Below are 24,755 nucleotides of genomic sequence, written 5' to 3' on the forward strand. Positions count from 1 at the left end.
CAAGAAAATATTTTAAAATCAGATGACGTCTATTAATTTTTCCTCCATTGTCATCCTTTGTCTCTCATTTCACCTTCTTTTTTCCTTTTCCTGTCACGGCTTTTTGTCCAGCCTTGTTCCTGAGGGAAAAATTAAAGCTTGAAATTTATACTTGCTAGAAAGCTCCCATGTTCAAGAGTGACATTGGTAAAATCAGTTCACAGTGTTGTATGTGTTTGCTTTTTAGATGTCCTAATGGGTGTGAGCAAGTTAGATGTTTTTTACCGACGGCTTCTCCTCACAAAGCTTTTCATCAGAGGATGGGGAAGGCCTGAAGATCTGAAACGGTGAGCATTTTGCCCCGCATATTCAAACTAGAATTGCAGGTGTCTTTTTGCATGAAGTTATTAGTCCAAGTAAATATTTAATTTAGATCATTTAGTCCTTTTATCTTCAGCTTGGCTGCAGAGATGATATTCTTGGTCAGAATAACTCCCTAGGATCATCTACTCAGTGACATAAGGGTTGTGATTTGAAGGGATGAGCACCCACACTTATGAGTGCTTTTATAGCTGGCACACACCACTTTGAGGTTTGCAGATGCACTTTATATAGGTTATCTCATTTGATCCTAGGAGAGAGGTGCTGTTTATTATCCCTATTTTACAGTTGAAGACACTGAAGCAAAGGTCAAGTAACTTGACCAATGTCACATTTCAAGTAGTATATTATTAAAATAGTATATTAATAGTTGTGATTATCCTTCAAATCAAAAAGTTTCTTATTTAGCTTTCCTAAATCTTAGTATAAAGTTATAAATTATGTTTATTAAAAAGCACTTAGTACTTAAAAATTAAGAATACTTATAGAACTATAAACTGGATTTTTTGGAATAGGTTAAAAAAAAAGTCTTAATAATTTAGCATCTTGACCTAGTTTCAATTATTTTGTAATGTGATTTTTTTTTCATGGATGAAAAACTGAACTCATTCTTTTTTCTTTTTTTCATAATAGACTATTTGAATTCAGAAAGATAATTGGTAATCGAGAAAAATGCCAGAACATGGTTTCAAGAGATTATCCAGTGTACATTGACAAGGTATTCAAAATAAAATTATTTAGTTATCTAAATTTTAAAGAAAGCATATGCTACAGTTAAATTGAATGTTAAAACATAGGAATAAACCTGCTTTTTATTTGCATATTAAACTCATTTGTTGATCAGTCATTAGGTGTTTATTATGTAATACTTAGAGAATCCTAGACAATCAACTAAAAAGCTAGTTGAAGTAATTAACAACTTTAGCAAAGTTGCAGGATAAAAAATAAACCCACATAAGTCATCAGCATTTCTACGTATTACCAACAAAGTCCAGCAACAAGAAATAGAGAAATTCCGTTTAAAATAATTGTAGACAGTATGAAATACTTGGGCATCTACCTGCCAAGACAAACCCAGGAACTATATAAACACAATTACAAAATACTTTTCACACAAAGTCAGATCTAAACAGTTGGAAAGATTGTAATTGTTCACGAGTAGGCCAAAACAATATAATAAAAATGACAATTTTACCTAAATTAGTCTGTTTATTCACTGCCATATTAATCAGACTACCAAAAAATTATTTGATAGAGCTAGAAAAAAATAACAAGATTGATCTGGAAGAACAAAAGGTCAAGAATATCACAGGAATCAGTGAAAAAATGTGAAGGAAGATGGCCTAGCCATACCAATCTCAAACTGTATTGTAAAGGGGAAATCATCAAAACAGTCTGCTACTGGCTAAGAAATAGAATAGTAGAAAATAGTATGGCAGAAATGAGGTATAGGGGCGGAGCCAAGGTGGCAGAGTGAAAGTAGTGACTTGCTTGAGCTCTCCCCCAAACCCCTCCAAATACCTGTAAAAAATGGCTCTAAACACATTGTAGAGCAGCAGAACCCACAAAAAAGCAGTGAAACAAATTTCCAGCCCAAGACAACCTAGATAGTTGATTGGAAAGATCTATTGCGCCGGATTGGGAGAGGAGCATAGGTCACTGTGGGTTCTCAGGCAAAGACCAGGCCTCAGTGAACCTGGAGAAGGCCTTAGGGGACTGAATCATGGGCAGCTGTGGTGGTTTCCAGACTTCTCAACCCACAAATGCCAAAGACAACTTAGAAAGTCAGTAGGTGTGGTTGTGGTGAGAGAGAAGCTCGGTCCCAACCCTGGTCCCAGCACAGCCCCAGGATGGTGGCTGCTTCTGAGGCTCTCAGCCCACAGACTCAGAGGGAATCAGGTGGCTGATCAGAGTGGGAATTGAAGGGATCTCTTTGCTGGTGCTGAGGCAGTATTCTCTTGCTTTGCCCATGCTTGGATCTGGGTCACAGTTCTGGGTGGCAGTGTTGCGGCGAGGAGGAGGGCTGGCATGGTGGACTTGTAGTGGCAGAGTAGAGGGAATCTTCCTCATAGTTCCAAGGCAGAAAAGAGTGCTTGTGGTCACTCACCGTCTTGGGGTGGGGGGGGAGACGAGATGGGGAGAAAATTTGGAACTCAAAATCTTATGGAAGTAAATGTTGAAAACTAAAAATAAATTAATTAATTTAAAAATTTTTTTAAAAAACACCTAGGTATAGAACAGCATCTCACACCTTATACCAAGATAGAGTCAAAATGGGTACATGATTAACACATAAAGGGTGATATCATAAGCAAATTAGGGAGCATGGAATAGTTAACCTGCCAGATCTATGGATAAAGGAAGAATTTAGGATTAAAGAACAGATAGCATTATAAAAGGAAAATGGATAATTTTGATTATTTAAAGGGTTTTGCTCAAACAAAGCCAATGCAACTAAAATTAGAAAGAAAACAAAACGGGGGCAGGGAGGGAGATTTTTTTGCAGCAAGTATCTCTGGTATACCTTATTTCTCAGATATATAGAGAACTGAGTCAAATTTACAAGAATGCAAGTCATTTCCCAGTTGAGAAATGATCAAAGAATATGAACAGGCAATTTTCAGACAAAGAAATCGAAGCTATATATAGTCATAAAAATGCTCTAAATCACTTTTGAATAGAGAAACTAAAATTAAAGCAACTCTGAGGTTCCACCTCAGACCTCTCAGATTGGCTGATATGACAGAAAAGTAAAATGATAAACGTTGGAGGGGAAGTGGGAAACTGGAGATGCTAATACACTTTGGGGGGTGTTGTGAACTGATCAGCTATCCTGGAGAGCAATTTGGAACTGTACCCAGAGGGCAGCCAGACTGTGCAGACCCTTTGATCCAGCAGTACTACCACTAGGTCTGTGTCCCAAAGAGTTGTGTTTTTTTTCCAAACGGAAAGGAACCTATTTGTACAAAAATATTTATGATCGCTCTTTTTGTGGTATCTAAGAATTGGAAATTGAGGGGATGCCCCTTAATGAGGGGAATGGCTGAACAAATTGTACGGTAGTTGGAGGGGGGAAAATTATGTGTATAGATAGATATAGATAGATAGATAGATAGATAGATAGATAGATAGAGGGCACAGGGTGAGTTGAAGATGAAGGGGTGATGTCTAAAAAAATAAAATCTGATTGTAATGTGGAATATTTCTGTGCTGTAAGAAATGGTGAGCAGGAGGATTTCAGAAAAATCTGGAAAGACTTCCATGAACTGATGCAGAGTGAAGTGAGCAGAGTCAGGAGAACACTGTGCCCAGTAACAGCAGTATTGTACAATGAACAACTGTGAATAACTTCCCAGTAATACAGTGATCGAAGATGATCCCAAAGGACTCAAGACAAAAATTGCTATCCACCTCCAGAAAAAGAACTGATGATGTCTTTGTACAGACAGAAGCATATTTTCTCTTTCTTTTTCTTTCTCTTTCTCTCTTCTTCTTTCCCTCCCTTCCTTCCTTCATTCTTTCCTTCCTTTTATGTTTTCTTTCACAAAATGACTAACAGGGAAATGTGTTTTATGTGATTGCACATGTATAATCTATATCAAGTTGCTTACTGTCTCAGGGAGGGGAGAAGGAAGGGAGGGATAGAATTGGGGACTCAAAACTTTAAAAAACAGTGTTTAAAATTGTTTTTACGTGTTAAGTGGGGGGAAAATTAAAAAAATTTTCCAGGCACTGTGCTATGATCTGGGGATACAGAGTCAAAAGAGAAAGAGATGCTGCTGGGACAGCCAGGTGGTACAGTGGATAGAGCACTGGCCCTGGCTGGAGTCAGGAGGGCCTGAGTTCAGATCCGGCCAGAACTCAGTAGTCGTGTGACCCTGGGCAAGTCACTTAACCCCGTTGGCCTAGCGGGGGAAAAAAAGAGACAGATGCTACTCGAGGAGCTCACATGATAAAGGGAGAGACAACATGACCAACTGTATACAAAACATATCTAAGGAAATGGCTGACAGATGTAGGGCTTGGGGGCGGGGATCCATGGGGGGAGGAGGGCGACAGGAAAGGCCGTACCCAAGCAGAACCAATGCACACACTGGGAAACATCTGCCTCCTTCTGGTCCCGTAAGCCTTAAATGTATCATTTCTTTGCTGGGTGGTAGTCCTCGTATACTTGGTTCTGCAGATGCTACTCACTTCACTCTGCATCAGCTCATACAAGTTTTTGAACCCATCCTTTCCATCACTTCTTGTAAGGCAGCCGTAGTCCGTTGTGTCCTGCCCCGCGGTCCAATATATAGCCCTTGTCCAGTGGATGGGCACCTTTCTGTTTGTTTTCTTTGCTACAACAAAAGTGAAACTAAATATTCTTCTATGTGTGGATTTTACCCTTTTTTTTAAGCTGTCTGGGTTATATGGCTGCTGTTGGAGTTTCTGGGTCGAAGGAGTGCTGAATTGAGTGACTTTGAGTGTGTTGCTTTGGAGGGGCTGTGCCAATTCGAGTGTTCCACCAGGAGAGCATTCACGTGCCTGTCCTCCCTCCAACAACTTTCGTCTTCCTTTTTTAAATCTTTGCTAATCTGATGGATGTGAGGTGCAGTTACTGTAATTTTTATTTCTTTCTTAATTAGTGATTCAGAACATTTTTCATGCGGCTGTTGACAGTTTGCTTTTCTTTTTTTTTCCTAGAGCTTCCTGTTCATCTCTTGTCCATTTATCTATTGTAGGAGAGCTCTTTTTTTTTTATTACTTTATTTTCATTTATCAACAATCACTTCCATGTGCTTTTGAGTTTTAGATTTTTCTTCCTCTGCCTCCTCACCTCCCTCCCTAAGACAGTGCGCAGTCTGATATAGGCTCTACATATACATTCCCATTAAACATATTTTCACATTAGCGATGTCGTAAGGAGGAATTAGAACCAATAGAAGGAACCACCAGAAAGAGAAAACAAAACAGAAGAAAACAAAGAGCAAGTAGTCTGCTTCGATCTGCATTCAAACTCCATCGTTCTTTCTGTGGATGTGGAGGGCGTTTTCCCTCACGAGGCCTCTGGAGGTTTCTTAGATCCTTGCATGGCTGAGAAGGGCTAAGTCCGTCGGTGTTAGTCATCACACAGTGTGCTGGTTACGCTGTGTACAGTGTGCTCCTGGCTCTGCTCCCTTCCCTCAGCATCGGCCCGTACAAGTCTTGCCAGGTTTTACTGAAGTCGGCCTGCTCATCATTTCTCATAGCACCATAGTATTCCATGACATGCATATACCACGACTTGCTCAGCCGTTCCTCAGTGCCCGGGAATCCCCTCCACTTCCAGTTCTGAAGTATTTGAATCCGTTCTCTTTTTGAGGGGCAGGGAGATGGCACACTGGGTAGAGCACAGGGAGTTAGGAAAACCCGAGTTGAAATCCAGCCCCAGACATTTACTAACTGTATGACCCTGGGCAAGTCACTTGACCTCCATTTGCCTCAGTTTCCTCATTTGTAACATGGGGACGATGTTAGCCCTCACCTCCCAGAGTTGTCGTGAAGATCAGAAATGTGATAATTGTGAAGTTCTCAGCCTAGCACTCGGTACATAGTAAGTGCCATGTACGTATTAGCTGTTGTTATCATTAATGATCTTGGGTGTTAGAGCCTTGTCAGAGGACTTAGCTGAAGCAGTTTGTTTCTAGTTAATAACTGTTTTCATTTGCTATTAGTTGTGTTAATTTTGGTCATGCAAAGATTTTCGATTCTATGTGATTATAATTGTCCATGTTATCTCCTGTGATCTTCTGAATCACTAGTTTGGTCAAGGCTTCTTCTCCCAGCCTCAGTTGGAAAGATAGCACCTTCCATTCTCCTGATTTTATTTATTTATGATGGACTCTTGGGCTGTGCATCCATTTGGAATTTGTTGAGTTTTGTGGTGTGAGGTGTTGATCTAAATCTAACTGCTGATGGACTGCTTTCCAGTTTTTGTCTAGTAGTGAATCCTTCCTACAGTAGTTGTGGTCTTTGGGTGTACTGAACACTGTGTTCCTATGTTTGCTTTTAGATCTTGTGCTCCTGGTCTGTCCACCTGATCAACTCTTCTGTTTTGTTTTGTTTTAGCCAATTCCAAATAGTTTTGATGAAAACTGCTCTGTATTACACAGTTTGAGAGTTGATACTATTAGGCCCCCTTATTTCCCGTTTTTAAAAATTCTGTTAAGATTCTTAACCTCTTGTTCCTCCTGATTAATTTTCCAGATTAATTGAGTAATTTGGGATGGCACCATATAGGATAGGGACTTGGTTTGATATAGGGTACTTCCAGGTGGTTCTGAAAGTTAGGGGATAGTGGATGGGGCCAGAGGAGAAGACTGACACATTCAATCTGGACTGTTTTCTTATTATGTTAATAACCAATTATTGGTGGAGTTTTTCCTCTTTTTATTTCCTACTCATTTTTTTTAAGGCAGTTGGGGTTAAGTGACTTGCCCAGGGTCACACAGCTAGTAAGTGTCAAGTGTTTGGTCTGAGGTCGGGATTTGAACTCAGGCCCTCCTGGCTTCAGGGCCAGTGCTCTATCTACTGTGCCACCTAGCTGTCCCTTTATTTCCTGTTCAGAACCCAGCCCTAGAGAAGGACAGGGCTGACAATGAGACATTCTGCTCAATCTTGGCCTGGAACCCCCCAACTAGGGGAGCTTATTTCTGATCAAAGGGTAAAGAGAATCTAATCTAGGTGAATTCTGGCCCAATTTTAATGGGTGTCTGGAGCAGTACAGATGTAGATGTAACCCTTGTATTTGCATGAGCCTGCTGTGTGCCCTAGAGTTGGAGGTCTTGGGGCGTGGGCTGACTGCATGGTCGTAGCTGAAGTATCTGTGTAACTTTATCCTTTATTACTGCCATGAAATAATGCAGATATTTCAGATAGTGTGCCAAGAAGTTCCTCTCCCCAAAACCCTGAAAGAACCTCGTGAGCTGGATGATATAGCCCACTTTTCATCATATCTGATAAAAGAGCATTGAGATTCGTAGCACAGACATCGTACGAAAGGATTTGCCATCCAGTTCCTTTTTAAGTTCCTAGCCCATCGCTGTCATTCTGTTCCTTTTGTGCCCGTAGCCCTTAGCACTGCCATGGAGAGCTCCTGTTGAATTGACCTCTTTGGTTACTGGTTTCTTCCCTACAACCGGCATGCACATCTTAGCTTCTTTCTTTCTCTGACAGATTGAAGAAGAGACTGACTGTAAAATTCTTGAAGGACATTTTGTTTCTCCAATGGCTCATTATATTCCTGATCTCATGCCCATTGAATCTGTTATTGCCAGGTAAGAGATTTCATGCTGAAAAAAGAATATCAAAGAAACAGCTCAGGGAAGCTCGGAGAAGATTTTCATTTTGTTCTGGTCTGAAGTAGTAAGAGATATTAGGAGTCTTGTTACTTTTTAAGTACATGCACTAACTTTGAATAGGCTGACATGTTTTCTGCTAGAAGTCCTTAAGGAAACTGCTTTCGTGAACGGATAAGTAATTTGTAACCAGTATAACAATTGAAGTGAGTGTTTCCAAAGTCCTGAAGTTAAAACATTTCATTCTCATTCCTCCTACAGTCCTATTTCTTTATCATTAATTTGCTTGGTTATGTTTTTTACATGATGTAATTAGAAATGTCTGCTTAATTTTGGCTGAATTATTGTTGTCTTCATGTAAAATATATTAATGCGGCTTTACTATTTCAATGCTATTCAGTCATTTCAGTGGAGTCCAACTCTTCGTGACCCCGTTTGGTGTTTTCTTGTCAGAGATACTGGAGTGGTTTGCCATTTCCTTCTCCAGCTCTTTTTATAGATGAGGACACTGAGTCAAATAGGGTTAAGTGACTTGCCCAGGGTCACACAGTTAGTAGATGTCTGAAACTGGATTTCAGCTCAGGAAGAGGAGTCTTCCTGACTCCAGGCCTGGTGTTCTAGCCACTGAACTACCTAGCTGCCTCCACTGTTGCCATGGCAGGGGACAAATGTGCTGGAAGGCTGATGAGTAGCTAGAGAAAACAAGGATGTTATTTCCCCCACCACCAATTCAGAGGTTCTGCTATCGCTGCTTCTGTCCTCTAAAATGGAAGCAGCCATGGGGTGGGGTAGAAAGTAAGCTGGTGATGGCATGAAGGTTTCCAGAAGCCACAAGATTAAAAGCCAGGTTGCAGGGTGTTAAAAAGTGAATGGAAGGTGGAAAAGAGGCAGTGGACGTAAATAGCTTTTCTGAGTTAGGCTGTGAAAGGGAGGCGAGAAACTGGGCAGCAACACATTTACAGGGTTCCTATTTAATTAATTTATTTAATTCATCTCGATAGATATTTTTATCTATGTCTGCTTAGTGTCTTTTGAAACCAAAGAATGTAAAAGAGGGAAGACTAAGCTTTTTAATCTCAAAAGACAAGCACCAATCCGCTGTCAATAGAGTGAAGTACCAGAAGCCAGCCCATGGGTCAGTGCTGCACCCTGGAGTTGGAGGTCTTTAATTTTAAGTTCTGGCCTAAATTAAGGAGGAAGTAATCCCTGGTGTTAGTGGTGGGGAGCCTTTGGTCACGCCTAAGGAAACCGAGATTAAGAAGAGCCCTGTATTTCACAACAGTGAGTCCACCCAATCAGCGTTACAAAAATTGTCAGAGGCGGTTGGGTGGGGCCAGGCCTTCAGTGCACATCAGAGAAGGATAGGTTGGAGGAGCTGGGCCTTTTTAAGCTGGAGAAGAGCAGACTCAGGGCAGGAGATAGAACTCTGTGATTTGTACTCAGTCTTGAAGGGCTGGTAATTAGACGTGTTCCGGCTTGGTCCCAGGCAGTGGATGGATGGTGTAGAGGGGCTGCCTTGGGCTTGGTGGCAGGGGAAGGGGGAAGCAAAATAAATAAAATATTAACTCCAAAAGTAAATGTGAAGAATCAGTCACTGGTAGGCACAGCAGACAAATGGAAATAGTGTCTGTCTGAGGAGTTGACATTTAGTGCTGGCAAACTGGTTGTACATATAAAAGGCCAGAGGTGAATAGGAAATTTGACTTTCAAATACAAGACTCAAGTGAAACATGAAGAGGTAAACAGGAAACAGAAATCATAAGAGACTTATTAAGGTTGAACTGTTTACATTCCTACGTGGAAAGATGATGTTTGTAACTTATGAGACCTTTGTCAGTATTAGGTAGTTGGAGGGGAAAAAAATTATAGATAGATAGATAGATAGATAGATAGATAGATAGATAGAGGGCACAGGGTGAGTTGATGATGAAGGGGTGATATCTAAAAAATAAAATTTAGGGGTGAGAGGATTATATTGGGAGAAGGAGAAAGGGAGAGGTAGATGGGGTAAATTATCTCACATAAAACAGACAAGAAAAGGCTTTTACAGTGGAGGGGAAGTGGGGGAAGGTGAGAGGGAATGAGTGAATCTTATTCTCATCAGATCTGGCTTAAGGAGGGAATAACATGCACACTCACTTGGGTATGGAAATCTATCTTATCCTATAGGAAAATAGGGGGGAAGGGGACAAGAGAGCAGGGGGGTGATAGAGAGGAGGGCAGACTGGGGGAGGGGGTAATCAGAAGCAAACACTTCTGAGGAGAGACAGGGTCAAAAGAATAGAATAAATGTGGGGTGGGACAAGATGAAGGGAAATATAGTTAGTTTTTCACAACATGACTACTATGGAAGTGTTTTGCATGACTACACACGTATAATCTGAAAAAAGAAGGCCACATGTTCCCCACCCCTGGAAAGAGAGGCATCTGATAAAGGACCATAAAAATATAGGTAGTGGCAGTGTTGTTGCAATGAGGTAAATGTAGGGGAAACATCCTAACAATGAGAACTCTTCCAAGGGGGGTGGGCTGCCCAAGCTGGTGGTAAACTGTGCTCCTTCCATCCTCCCTTAGCCCCAACCTCCTACCCCTGAAGGAGTCTCCAAGTAGGGGCTGGTTGTCCACATGTCAGGCGATGTTCATCATGATGACTGTCATTTGTAGGGACTGGATGGGCCCAATGCTAGAGCTAGAATTCTTGTTCAGGCTTGGTTTTGGCTTTTGTCTTTCTATCCCTAGTGCCAAGGACATGTTAAATACTTTGTACATGTTTGCTGATTTATTGATTGAAAGGAACTTTAGAAGGCATAATTGGAACTAGTCTGATCCCCTTGTTTTATAGATCAAGAAACTGAGACTCAAGGTCATATACATTTAGTAAATGGCAGAGCTAGATTTGAACTCAAGTCTAATGGCTACAAATCTAGTTCTCTTATCGCTGTACTTGAGTGCTCTTTTAGCAAGCTGTTAATAGTTTTATACCTTGTGTCAAACAGAGTTTCAGTTAACCACTTGAATGGGTGACATGTGCAGTGAGACAGGTTTGAGCTTGATGTAAGGAAGAACTCATTAACTGTTAAGGCTTTCCAAGGGGGAAATGGGCTGCCTCCTGAGAAGCGCTGTCTCTTCATTGGGTGCTTTCCAATGGAGGCTGGAGGGTAAGTTGCTGAAGTCATTGAAGGGATTCTTTGTCAGCTATGGTTGGACTTAAAAGACCTCTGACATTTTGTGAAGTATCTGAGAATCCAAAATTTGGCCTTTTGCACTTACAAACAAGTGAGTATTTTAAGATATTTCAAATGTTCTCCTGGGAAGCATCTTGAGAATGTAACTATAAATTATCTTTTAAATAGGTTTCAATTCATTGTACCTAAAGAATGGAGCAGTAAATACAGACCCGTGTGCATCCATCTTGCTGGAACAGGAGATCATGTAAGACAGTTAAACCATGAGCCCACAGTAATTTGTTAATTCACCCTACTTCATAAATGTGACGCTTTTGTTCTTATAAGTTTATCATGTTTTCTTTCTCTAGCATTACTGGAGACGACGAACACTGATGGCCCGCCCGATGATCAAGGAAGCATGTATGGCTTCCTTGTTGTTAGAAAACCCTTATTATATCCTTTTTCAATAACCAAGAATTTTTGTTTTTTCATGACTGTCTGATGGAAAGTGCATGATAACCTGCCCCTTTAAAACAAGTAAAGATTTGTTTGATTAGTTTTCGGTTTTGAAGAGATTTTTTAAAGATTAATGGAAATTTTTTTTCTCCCTGAGTAAAAGATCTTCTCTTATTATTTATTTATTTGTTTGTTTGTTTGTTTTGCCTTTTGGTGAGGCACTCAGGGTTAAGTGACTTGCCCGAGGTCACACAGCTAGTACGTGTCAAGTGTCTGAGACTGGATTTGAACTCAGGTCCTTCTGACTCCAAGGCCAGAGCTGCTGCTTTTATTCTGTAGTGATTCAGTAGAAACTTAATGTTAACTTGCAGTAGAACACATACCACTTTTTATATTTTAAATAAGTGAGATTAGTTTCAACACGTACAATGTCATGACTTTTTAATCACTTCTAAGTCTCTAATATGGTTCATTCCTATTCAGTTTTCATTTTATGTGATCATGTGCCCAGTTCTTTGGTTTTGCTTTCAGTTACGTCATGAAAGCCCATCCACATTTCTGAAAGTGTTCTTTTTGCCAACAGAAGTGCTTAAATCCCATTGTACTTTTTTTTATTAGTGTACTTATCGTAACATTTGAAAAAATGCTTAATAGGCATTTTATAATCTTGGTGCATTTATCATCAGTGTTTGCTCCAAAGACTGTCTGGGTGAAGTTTGGCCAACTCTTAACTTTAATAAAATTGAGTTGAGGAAGTTCAGAGCTTCTGGATAGCAATCAGGAGGTAATGATGCCCAAACTAAAGTTAATTCTTGGTAGTTAGCAGATAAGCCACTTTGTTTAAGGGCCTATTTTTTAGAGCATTGAGCTCATATAAATTCCATTTAAGCTTTTTCTTTGACATACATTCTTAAATGGCTGTAGGAAACCCAAAGATCAAGTGTAAGTATAATGTTGGGTTTTGTTCTTCTTTGTCTATTTTAATCAGTTGTGAAGTCTGTCTTGCTACAAGATTGCATGATAAAAAGCACTAGCAAATCATAGTTAGTGAGGAACGGTAGAGTGGTTTAAAATCCTTAAGCTTCGTATGATAGAGGGGCAAAGAGATATTGCAATAAATTTTTTCACTTTATAAAATTAATTAAAGCAGTAATGTACCCTCCCAGTTAAAATGTTTTGCTTAAGATTATTTTGTGAATTTAAGGTTTCAGTCTTTTTCTGGATTTCATTTTATCTGTAGTAAGAATTTATGAATGAATGAGAGAACGAAAAAGTATTTCTTCAGGGGATCCTTACTAGATGCCAGGCACTGTGTCATGTACTAGAAATACATATATAAGCCCTCAAGTAACATATTTTTATGAGGGGTGACAGCATATGTAGGTAGTAGTTATGGCCAGAAAGCATTCTTTTGGACAGAGAAGTCATAGGAATGGGTGTGATTAATTAATTACTCCTGTAGTGATGAATTTTAAGAGCAGATTTAAAGTTTTCATTATTAAAAGAGAATGGGAAATGAAAACATTAGAGGTTGAGGATTTGAGACTTGAAACAGTGTGAAAATGAAAATCGGTAAATTAGTTGAAACATTTGTACACTGGAATCTTAGCATGCTATAATCTGATTCACTGGAGCGGGCATTTGGAATTTAGTATATCTTGGGTCCACCCTGGACTTAGCCCGTGGGGTTTGGGCCATAGATCTGCCAGAAAGACACTTCTCTATTGTCGTAGAACCGAGGACGACCTCTCAGCACTCCAGTGGATCTCCTTTTACAAGTTTGACTTTTAAAAGAAATCAGGTCAGAAAAGGACATGAGAGAGAATTTAAAGTGTAAGCTCTTAAGCCACTGTAGCCTGAGTTTTGTGTGTAATGTTATTTTGTCCCTGTTCAAAATAAAACAAAAATTGAAGAACTTAGCTTTAGTCTGATTTCTCTTATTAGAAAAAATTAACATTTAAACACACACACACACACACACACACACACACACACACACACCCTTTATAATATGACAATCCCTAATACATGTCCATGCTACCAGAACTGTTCTGTAAGACAAGCTAATGTCAGAGTTGGGAATTGAACCCAGGTTTTTCTGGCTGCAAGGCTAGCTCTCCATGCTATACATGCTATAATAATAGCTAACATGTAGCACTTTAAGGCTGGCAGAGCCTTTTACATATATTATCTCATTTGATTAATTTAAGAAGATTTTATTAGTTAAATGCTATATTTAGAAATGTAATTTTGTTAAATAAGCCCATTCTTCTCTCTTTCTCTCTCTTTTTGAGAATAGAAGGTCAAGCTTGAAAAATGTGTCTGACCTCTTTGTGATGGGAGGGGCCCTTGTTCTAGAGTCTGCAGCTCTCTTGCATTGGCTAGAGAGGGAGGGTTATGGACCTCTGGGGATGACTGGAATATCCATGGGAGGACATGTAAGCCTTTATGTTGTTTTCATTTGTTTCATTATGTTATGAACTTAATGGCCTTATTCAATTATTATTATAATTGATTAAGTAAAGCTAGGCTTAACTTTACACTAAGAAGTCCCTTTGAATTGCTGCTGCTTCTTATTCCCCAAAGGAAAATTGATATTAATTTACAATATAGACATTTGTTGTATATGTAAGTTAAAATCCTTAGAGGGAAATTTAGCCCATGTGCTAAAGTTTGGGGGTTGAAATTTTGTCTAGAGAAGTAAGTTTTAGCATCAGAAAAAGATCTGCATTTATATTGCTAAACTTAGTAGAAGACAATGTCTCTTGAAATGATTCTTGATACATTTGCTGATTGTTTCTACAACGATTATTAAGTCATAGGTGAGCTGTGATTTGCATGAGTAGAGGAGGTAGCTACCTACATAGATGGAATTTGAGATAATAATTTTTGAAAGTTGTCTTTAAAACATGATTAAATGCTTTTAGAGCTCAGCATTTCAGTGGGTATGTACTTGAAAGTCCATAGCCAAATTTAAGTAGTGAAGTTATGTAGTTAAATAAATGGAAAAGAATTGACACTGTTGGATTTTCTTTTAGGAGTTACTGCATATACTATAGTGCATTAATAAAACCCTGGCCTGGGAATCAAGAAACCTTGTTCTTCCCTGAATCACCCAACCCACCCAGCTCTTGAGAAAGGGAGCCAGTCTTGTAGCTTCTTTTTCATACTTCATTTCTTCACCTGTAAGAGGGGATTCCTTAGTGATACTTTTTGCACCTGTGCGACTGGGCTATTTCAGGACTCAAATGAGATAATACATGCAGAAATGCTTTGAACAAATAAAGCGTTAGACGGCCGTGAAGAGGCAAAATCACTTACACCAAGCATTTTCTCATTTTATGAAACTGTTATGCCAGGAACACACATCGGAAGAAACGAGTGAAGAAGCTTAGAAGTAGCGCACGGTGCCCGTTTGAATTTTAACACAGAATGAGATAGCTGGACAGTTACTTGCCCCCATTTTCTCTCTTCCCCTGCTGTTCCTTTATATCGGTGGTGGGGAGGGTTGAGGGGTCACAGAGGTGTTCATGGAGTCAGGAAGGCCTCCTCAGGGATGTGCTCAGTGCTATAGCTGTGGGATCCTCAGCAACTCACTTGGTTTCTGTTACATCGTCTGTAAAATCGGGATAATAGTAGCACCTGATTTACAGAGTTAATGGGGGTCCAGTGAGATGACATGTGTGTAAGGCACTAAATAAATTGTGGCTTTTATGATTACTACGTTTGAGGGACAGTGAAATAGCGCCGTCCAGCACGTCACGGTATCTTCATCTTAGTGGTAGTTGTTGTTTGTCCTTCAGCCTCGAAGAGGACCAGTGACATTAGCAGGGTGATGCCTTGACGGGAAAGTGATTGGCAGGGCTGTGCGAAGTCATCAGCCTCCCTCTGCTCCAGAGTCATCGGAGTCCAGTGGCAAGACGTAGGTCAGGATGACTGGTGATGGCCCCCAGTGCAGTGGGAGATTGTGACCTTTTTCTTAGTGGTAGTTAGTATAATCTAGAATAGCAGGTCCCGGTAGTAAGAGTAATGCAGTATCTCTTTTTTTTGGTGTGTGTGTGTGTGTGTGTGTGTAATTGGGTTTAATTGCCCAGGGTCACACAGCTAGTAAGTGTCAAGGCTGCATTGGTCTGAGGCCAGATTTAAACTCAGGTCCTCCTGACTTCAGGGCTGGTGCTCTATCCACTGTGCCACCTAGCTGTCCCAGTAATGCAGTATCTTAAAAATAATACAGCAAAACTCTCCCCTAACCTTTGTGCAGTTAGAGCAAATCTATACTAATGCCAGGTAATTTATTAACACAGTATATGGTAATTATAAGGAAAACATCTCGATGGCTTGAAGGATGAATATATAACAAATTCTTATAACAAATATGCATAGTCAGGCAAAACAAGTTCCTATGTTGGCCAAGTCCAGAAAAAAAGCGTGTCTCATTCTGCATCTTATATCCATCACCTCTCTATCAAGAGGCAGGTAGTGTGTTTCATTCTTGCTCTGAAATAGTTTTCAGTTTAATTTTAGTCACGTCTGACTCTTTGTGACCCCATTTGAGGTTTTCTTGGCAAAGATACTGGAGTGTTTTGCCATTTCCTTATCCAGCTCATTTTACAGATGAGAAGGCAAATAGAGTTAGGTGACTTACCCAAGGTCACACAGCTAAGTTGTCTGAGGCCAGATTTGAATTGGAGAAGATGAGTCTTTCTTAATCCCAGGCCCATTGCCTTATCCACTGCACCATCTAGCTGCCCCTCTGAAATAGCAGGCTTGTTTAAAAAAAAGTTAAAGGTCAAAGAGTTTCATTTTTAACTAAAACCTATTTACCCAGTTGCTACTCATGTCAGCAAATGAGAACTCATAATATATTTTTTGACTCTCATGATGGAGACAAAATAAGTGTTTATTATTCAGAACCAAAGCTATTTATGAATATTGAAAATATTAACTGTACTTATAAGCAGTTGAAAGTCATTATAAATCTCTTAAGTCATTGAGAAATATGACCAGTAGTTAGAGCATGCCATGATGGTATTATATACAATGATCCCTTGGTGTTTCTGGGGTTTTTTTGTTTTTGTTTCGTTTTGTTTTGACAAAAAAATTTCTGTAATTGGTGCCTTATTTTTGCTTGTCCACAACTAAGACAAATGTTTCAAACTGAAGATGGTAGAGCCGCTTTGATAAACTGATAAACTGAAAGCAGTTTCATGCTTATTGTACCATTTTATTCCCTGTACAATGTTTGTTATTGTGTAGAAACAGAATGTCAACAATTTTCTAGTCCTTGAGTTAGGAAAACTCTAATATTCTGTATTTCTGTCTCTGAATTTTGGGGCATGATTATGTTTAGAGGGACTAGAAAATTGACCTTTATCATAGGATTTTAGAACTAGCAGGGACCTCAGAAATCACCTGAACTAAGCCACTCATTTTGTGGAGAAGACTTGAGATTGAGGAAAGTAGTGACGTGCTGCAATCACACAGTCCATGACAGTGCAGGGGCTAGAAGAAGCCATGTCTTACTTAGATTCTAAATCCATTGGCCTTCTCGTCATACCTGAGATATGTAAGGCTTATGTTAGCGTGGCTTGAGATCTCTTGAAACAGATTGTAAACTTTTTGGCCTTTTCTCTTATACCATCTATTAAATAAGCAGTCTGGCAATTTTTGTCCTTATTTAAATTATTTTCATTGATTTATAGTCCTACCTTGGCATGTTAGGTTAAAAATGACCTTTAGAATCAGTTATCTAAAGTGTGAATTCTGTATCTCTCCATAGTAAGGTCAAAAATGTGTTGGAGTTGTTCCTTTAGAACAGAGGTTCTTACTGTACACAGTAACAGCAGTATTATACGATGAAGAACTGTGAGTGACTTAGCCGTTCTGAGCAATGTGGTAATCCACGACAGTCCCAAAGTACTCATGGTGAGCAATGCTATCCACCTCCAGAGAGGGAATCTGCATACAGACTGAAGCATACTATTTTTCTCTTTTTTCTTCTTTTCTTTCTTTCTTCCTTTCTTCTTGCACAAAATGACTGATATGGAAATGTTTTTCATGATTGCACATGTATAGCTTATATCAGATTGTTTACTGTCTCAGGAATGGGGGAGGGAGGGATAGAGGAATAGAATTTGAAACTCAGACCTATTAAAAAAAAAACACGTTATACATTGTTTTTACATGTAATGGGGGAAATATTTTTAAAAAAAGAATAACAGACATTTTTAACCTTTTTTGAGTCGCCTCCTTGGCAATCTGGTAAAACCTGTGGTTCCTTCTCAGAATAATGTTTTTAAATTAAGCACAAAATAAGATATATGGGATTACAAGGGAAACAAATTATATTGAAATGGCTAGCACTATTTTTTAAAAAGTTCACAGACCCCAAATTAAAACTCTGCTTTAGACTGATTATGAACAGAACAACTCTTACGTTGAAATTAGAAAGGAAAGAATTATTAGAGGTAGAGGAATAATGTGTTATATAAGCTTTGCTATTAAAGCAATGTATATACCCTACTTTTAATGCCCTCCTTACCCTGTACCTGGACTTTTTAAAAAATTTAAATTTATTTATTTTTAGATTTTAAATTCTGAACTGTCTCCCTCTTTCCCCACTCTGCACTAGAGAAGGCCACCAATTTGACACAGTTGGGTGTGTATGTAAAACCATACTATGAATACTTTTATTTATCAGTTCTTTCTCTGAAGGTGGATAGCCTTCTTTCATAGGCCCTTTGTAGTTGATTTGAGTATTTTGTGAGTATTCTCTTATTGATTTGTAGTCCTACCTTGACATGTTAGGTTATAAGTGACCTTAAAAATCAGTTATCTAAAGTGTAAATTCTGTATCTCTTCATAGTAAGGTCACAAAGAGAATACTTAGAATAACTTAGTCATTCAGTTTTTCTTCTATCAATATTCCTGTTACTGTATTCAGTGCTGTCTTGGTTGTACTCATTTCACTTCATTATTTCATGCAAGTCTTTTCATGGTTTTCTAAAATCAACCTGCTCATCATTTCTTAGAGCACAATAATATTCCATCACAATCATATACCACAACTTAGCCATTCCCCAGTTGATGGGCATCCCCTTAAATTTCCATTTCTTTGCCACTACAAAGAGAGCTGCTATAAATATTTTAGAGCATATAGGTTCTTTTCCTTTTTCCCTGATCGCCTTGGGAAACAGACCTAATAGTGGTATTGGTGGGTCAAAGTTTTGTAGCTCTTTGGGCATAATTCCAGATTGCACTCCAAAATGGTTGGATCAGTTCACAGTTCCACCAACAGTGTATGTATCCCAATTTTTCCACATCTCCAACATTTGTCATTTTCCACTTCTGTTATTTTAAGTAATCTGATAAGTGTGAGATATACCTGGACTTTAAAAAAAAATTTTTTTGCTGATGGCTTTTTTTAAACAAAACTGTCACTTCTTAATAACTATTCCTTTTCTCTCCCAATAAAACCCTCCCTTGTAACAAATGATTACAGTCAACAATTTAATATATTGGCCAAATCTGGAGATATTGGACCTATAGTCCACCACCTCTCTACTGAGAGGCAGGAAGAATACTTTTGCATTAAGTCCTTGAAGCCATGATCCATCACTTAGACTATTGTAGTAGCCTACTAAAGGGTCTACCCCTACCTCTTTCCATTCCAATTTATGTACTTTTGACAGTCAGCTTTCTAAAATAGACCTCTTTCTCTGCTCTCCTTTTTCTGCTTAGAAATATTCAGTGATTCTTACATCCTGAATTAAGCCCTCATATCTCAGCTTGGTGTTTTCATTCTGACCTCTAATCTACCTTTCTCACTTCATTGAGAGGATCAGATAAGATATAGTCTGTGAAAGATATTGAGCAGGCTCTCAGGTACTATGACAGCCTTCAAGAACCCAGGGTGAACTCCATACCGTGAAAAGACCTTTGGAAGTATAGATGCCTAGGGATAGGGACTGTACCTAGGGTGTCCTGGTACGGAGGAAGAACTCCCAGATGGGGAACTTGTCTTTACTAGTGCAAGTTGATACCTTCTTTGCAATTTGTGGCTGTAGAGCATTGCCTAGACCACTGAGAAGCCAAGTGACTTGCCCTGGGTCATTGTAGCCAGGATGGGTCAGTAGCAACACTTGAACCTAAGTCCTCTTGGCTCTGACATCTGCTGGTCTCTAGCCCAGTTCTCTTTCAAACAGTTACATCTAATTGAAATGTCTTCTCTACCTATCCTTCCTTCCCTGCTGTCCCTTCACTTCTTAAAACTTTAGTCACCCTCCAGCCCCAGTCTGAGTGCTACCTTCATGAAGAACCTTTGCTTCCTGTCCTTTGAACTCCAATAACATTCTTGTACTTCTTTCTCCTTCCTGCTTTGTATTATTGGTGTAAGTAATTTACCCCTTCCTCAAAGTCACAATATCTTTTTGGGCTATTAGTTTTATTTTTACATCCTCCCATAACAGATAACACAGTAATGTACAATTTGTAGACACTCATTAAATAAGTGAATGGATCAGTGAACAAAGGAGCCAAGTAAATAATTGTTGAAAATTTTGTGGGAGAATATAGTGCTAAAAGTGACTATGAAAATGAACTGAATAGTATTTCTTGGAAATACTCTTTTTTTCATTTTTCTTTTCTTTTTTCGTTGCAAGATCTCATGTTTAAAGCATTATATAACCGTGTGATTCTTATTACAGATGGCTTCATTAGCTGTAACCAACTGGCCTAAACCTTTGCCACTAATTCCATGTCTTTCTTGGTCAACTGCTTCTGGAGTCTTTACTACGGTAATGTTATTGCATTTAACATTTAGTGAGTTTTAAATATGTAGAAATGACAATGAATGAAGTGGCCTTTATGTATTAGTATTAATTTTGGCTGTTCTTTTAGGGCGTGCTAAGTAAATCAATCAATTGGAGGGAATTGGAGAAACAATACTATACACAGACAGTTTATGAAGAAGAGATTTTTCACATGCTTGAATATTGTGGGGTAAGTGTATTCAGATTTCTTTGTTACAATGGGCTCATTAGAGTAAATATAGATTTTTTTTGTAAGATGATTCACTATTCTTACTGCCTAGAAATATGAAAAATACCACTAACATTGAATTCTATGATCATATTTTTTAAAGGTGAGGTAGGAGAAAATGATTGACTTATATTCCTTAGATGCTTGGTGTTTAAGGACAAATTCAGGTGTCAGGTTTTTTTTTTTTAATTACTGTTTTGAAAACACTCCCGTTAAATCTTTTTAATAAAAATCAGTATGTTCAATTTTCTCTTCTCAGAGAGTAAACTTTCTTCACTTTTGACCTAGTCAAATTTAGAAATCCTTAATGGGAAAATGCAACTTGATTTTTACTTCTGATAGAATCAGTTAACCAGTAATCATTTATCAGGCATCTACTATGGAGATCTTATATAGTTTTTTGTTTAGATGTCAGCTCTACATGTTATCAGAGTGGCAGTATGATAGCAGTAACCCTAAATTTGTTTTGAATTTTGGCTTGGTCACTACTTATGTGACCTTGAGTTCACACAGGTAAGGCAAGTCTCTCGACCTCTCTGGACCCCACATCAGGTGTATGAGGAAGTTCAAAGAGATATTCACCAAGGTCCCTTCCAACTCTCAATCCTGTTACACCACCTAAAGATAATATTTAAGCAAAGAGTGAAGAGAGTGGGGAGGAAGGACAAAATCCTCTTTAGCAAGAAATTGTCTCTTACTAATGTCTTCCCTGTCTTTCAAAAATAAGAAGCATGCCAGTTTTTTAAAACAAGAAGTATAACTTTGAAAATGCATTTAAAAAAAATTTTTTTTGATTGTGGGTAGCAGGTTTTTTTACCTCCTTTCTTGGACCCCAAACTTCCCTACTGCACAGTTTTGTTATTTTGTTGTAAACCTAGATCTTTTGCTATCTGGAAGATAACATTCCAAACTCTCTGTTCCTTTTTCCTGGTGACTGCTGGATCTTGTATGATCCTGACTTTGGCTCCTCGGTGCTTGAATTCTTTCTTTCTGTCTACTTGTGTATTTTGTCATTGACCTGGAAGTTTACTGCTTTTGGTACCAAATGCAGTGTTTAGGCAGCTTTAGATGTATAGTGTATATTAACACAGTGCTACTTTGAACTATATAACAGTATAGTGTTGGGTCATTTTTAGTTATGTCTGACTCTTCATGATTCCATTTAGAGTTATCTTGGCAAAGATGCTGGAGTGTTTGCCATTTCCTCCTCCAGCTCATTTTACAGATGAGGAAACTGAGGTAAAGAGGATGAAGTGACTTGCCCAGGATCACAGCTAGCAAGTGTCTGAGGCTGGAGCCCAGTGCTCTGTGTACTGCACCATGTAGCTGCCTCTGTAAATATATGATATGTGTATTATTGATTTTTCATTGGTCTTCAGATTTCTAAATTGTGACTGTTACAGGTTTGATTTATGTCAGTCTGCAATTTTGATGACATTTGTATGTTAGACTGAAGCCTTCTAACTTAGCAGGTCATCTTCCAGAGTTTCCGTGGCTGGAAGATTCGTCGCCCTGATGCTGACCTGGTGACAAGCCTCTCCTCAGGCTTCAGCTGGCCTGCTGTAGAGAGCTGCCATAGACTTTTATCACTGATCCTGAACTTGGCAGGACCTGCTATAGCTCATTTGCTGCTGACAGACACAATTAGGCCTTGGAGCGGGACTTTAGGTGAGGTTTTAGCAATGGGGAAAGGCACTCTCTGATGGCAGCTGCCACCTGAGAACCCCGAAATTGGATTGAGAACATGCCTTGGTTTGTGCCTGTAGGGTGATAGGTAAATGAATCTCATTAACTAATATCTCTGTGAAGATCTTTTTGGATCGTTTGGAAGTCTCTATAATACTCTTTTACTCACCAAGAAGTATCACATTTTCTTACCTGGATTGTGAAAGTAACTTGGTGTTTGATCCTTCTATGTTTCTTCTTACTGCCCCCACCTAGGTCTTATGAAAAAATGCCGGAAAAAAAGATCCCCAAATACCTGTACTCTCACTCCAGCAAAGGCAGATCTCTTGTTAACTTGCCATACACATGTTTACTTCTCTCACAAATCGATTGTGAGTCAACAGGAAGAAGTGGAACTGTTGCAGGGAAGTTTCTAGTTTATGCTCTTCAGGTATCTGTGGGTCCCTATTTAATAATAGTGTGAATGTCCTACTTCAGTCATGGAGATGTTTATAAGTAGGACAAAAATATTGTATTGACAGTGAGAAAGTATATTAAGTCATCCCTTTCTTTAAAGAAAAAAGTATTAAGAAATATTTTCTCATTTTCCTTGCCCTAATGTCTTTGGTCTCACCTGAAAGGGAAAAAAACTTTATCAGTATTCAGTCAGATTCCCAGAAACACTATTCTGAGATCCTTGGGTTCTTCCTGATCGAAGTCCTGATCACTTTTTCAAGAAAACCTCCATTTTGCCTTTGTTTCTAAGCATTATAAAATTGTAAGTAGAAATGACTTGGGTCAGAGAAAATGCCAAACTCCACCCTTTGGTTCTCCCTCTCTTAGGATCAAAGCTTGGAGATAATGAGTAGATTATTTTTTTTTTTAGAGACATTGGCTGAAGAAACACAGAATCTTGTGTTTTTCTTCCACAATAGAATATTCTAAAAAATATTATAAATTTCCTTGTAATACATTTAGTTTAAAAATTACAGAGAATTTTAAGATAGCTGTCAGACATGGTTAACATGGTAACTTAGTGTACATTTTTAATTCTAAATACAGAATTTCTTCTTTTGCCCTGCTATAAATGAATATTATTTTCACTTAGTGTTCTGGAAACTTACCATAACATAGAAGGTAATAAAAGGCAATTGACTTAAATTCCCCACTCACATCAACAGGCATCTATTAACCCCTTGCTCTGTGCCAGCACTGGGCCTTAGAAAACCTTCCCCTGCTCTTAAGGAGTTATTAGTCTAATGGGGGAGGGAACATTTGAAGAAGATAGATGTATACAGGATCAATTGAGGATAATTACCAGAAAGAAGACACTAGCTTTAATTCTTTGAGAAGGTGGGATTGTACCTCTAATTTGAAGGAAGTCAGAGTAGGCAGGAGATGGGGATGAAGAAGGAGAGAGCTTGGCTTGGGGGGCAGCCGGTGGAAATGCCAGTAGTAGGGAGATGGAGTGGTTTGTGCAAGGAACAGTAATTAGGTACTAATTTCTCAGGGACAGACTTGTATGTCAGGTTTTTAAAATTGCTGTCATTGACAATGTCCGTTAAACAAAGAATGAGCCATATACATTCCTCTTGTTGGGGTACACCCTAGTTGAGATTTGATAGCAGATCCTTGGACTCCAATACTTAGGCCTTTTCTCCTCCACCACACGCAGAGCCCGCACTGAGCAGGCAGGCAAAGACAGCAGTCTGATGGAACCACTGTAATGTCTCAGCCCTCAAACTATGGCTCTATCTTCCAATCTAATAGCCTGCAAAAGAACTTGTGATAGAAACCCGTGAATTTTGAGGAACTGAAATGTGGATTTAGTTGTATCCAGCTTTTTTTTAGACCCGTCTCTGTGGACTCTTAGTAGTATTGCATGTGAGTAACTCTTAGAGAGTATTAAAGAGGTTATGTCATGTAAAGTCAACTAAGGCATACTAGGCTTATTTTTCAGTTTGAAAAACAATTGAATCCCAGTCAAAAGGTTTGAATTTAACTTGTTATGAGGTAGCTGGTGTCTCAGCAGATAGAGTGCTGGGCCTGGTGTCGCAAAGAACAGAGTTCAGATCCAGTCTCAGGCACTTACTGCCTGTGTGACCCAAGGCAAGTCACTTGACCTCTGTTTGCCTCAGTTTCCCCCAGCTATAAAATGGGGATGAGAATAGGACCTTTTTCCAGAGCTGTTGTGTGGCTCAAATAAGAATGTGTGTAAATATTAGCTTAGCATAGTGCCCGATACACAGTAGATATTGTATAAATGCTTTTATTGTTATTCTCATCATCATCATCATTAATATTTTTCTAGTAATTTACCATGGGGAAAATTTTTTTTAAGTTTAAAAATACTTCAAGAGGTCTGTGATCTTATTGATTCCTAAGTTCCCACTGATGGTGCAGGTTGCAGCCTCTCTGTGCCTACCTTTTCTGTGCATCTCTTCTTGTCCAAGTCCTCCCAAAAGGTCACCACAGAGGATCTTGTCACCATGTCTCTGTAACCATTATTGCTGTAATTTTAGTTCCCTCTTTCTTGCTAGAAATACAAATATTATCAAACTTTGATATTTCCAGATCCATAAGTATTAATCACACTTGAAAAACTTAATTTGTTTAAAAAAAACCGTTGGCAACTCTTCCAAGGTATTTCGGCTTGTGACAGTGCCTTATCTTGAGAGCGATGTGTACAGAAACATTTGTGGTAGAAATAGCCATATAACCTAGGATGCTTTTGGGTCTAGGAGGATAA

The 24,755-nt window shown here is 38.9% G+C and overlaps 1 protein-coding gene across 2 annotated transcripts in view; it reads left to right on the forward strand.

Annotated features, from left to right (window-relative positions):
* The window catches only part of ABHD18 (abhydrolase domain containing 18), a 46,245-nt gene that overhangs the window by 10,338 nt on the left and 11,152 nt on the right, over window positions 1–24,755 (forward strand). Inside the window, exons 1-9 of one of the 2 annotated variants that reach the window (XM_020988564.2) lie at window positions 227–326; window positions 994–1,078; window positions 7,558–7,658; window positions 11,033–11,111; window positions 11,215–11,299; window positions 12,217–12,244; window positions 13,602–13,740; window positions 20,008–20,097; window positions 20,201–20,302. In XM_020988564.2, the coding sequence (XP_020844223.1) occupies window positions 235–326; window positions 994–1,078; window positions 7,558–7,658; window positions 11,033–11,111; window positions 11,215–11,299; window positions 12,217–12,244; window positions 13,602–13,740; window positions 20,008–20,097; window positions 20,201–20,302 (801 nt within the window). In that variant the 5' untranslated portion in view covers window positions 227–234. Of the gene's footprint in view, window positions 1–226; window positions 327–993; window positions 1,079–7,557; window positions 7,659–11,032; window positions 11,112–11,214; window positions 11,300–12,216; window positions 12,245–13,601; window positions 13,741–20,007; window positions 20,098–20,200; window positions 20,303–24,755 lie in introns of those variants that run through there. The other variant, XM_078148740.1, reaches the window with a different exon arrangement.

This window comes from Phascolarctos cinereus, unplaced genomic scaffold, assembly GCF_003287225.1.
Source record: "Phascolarctos cinereus isolate Bilbo 61053 unplaced genomic scaffold, phaCin_HiC Scaffold_9;HRSCAF=440, whole genome shotgun sequence".
Lineage (NCBI taxonomy): Eukaryota > Metazoa > Chordata > Mammalia > Diprotodontia > Phascolarctidae > Phascolarctos > Phascolarctos cinereus.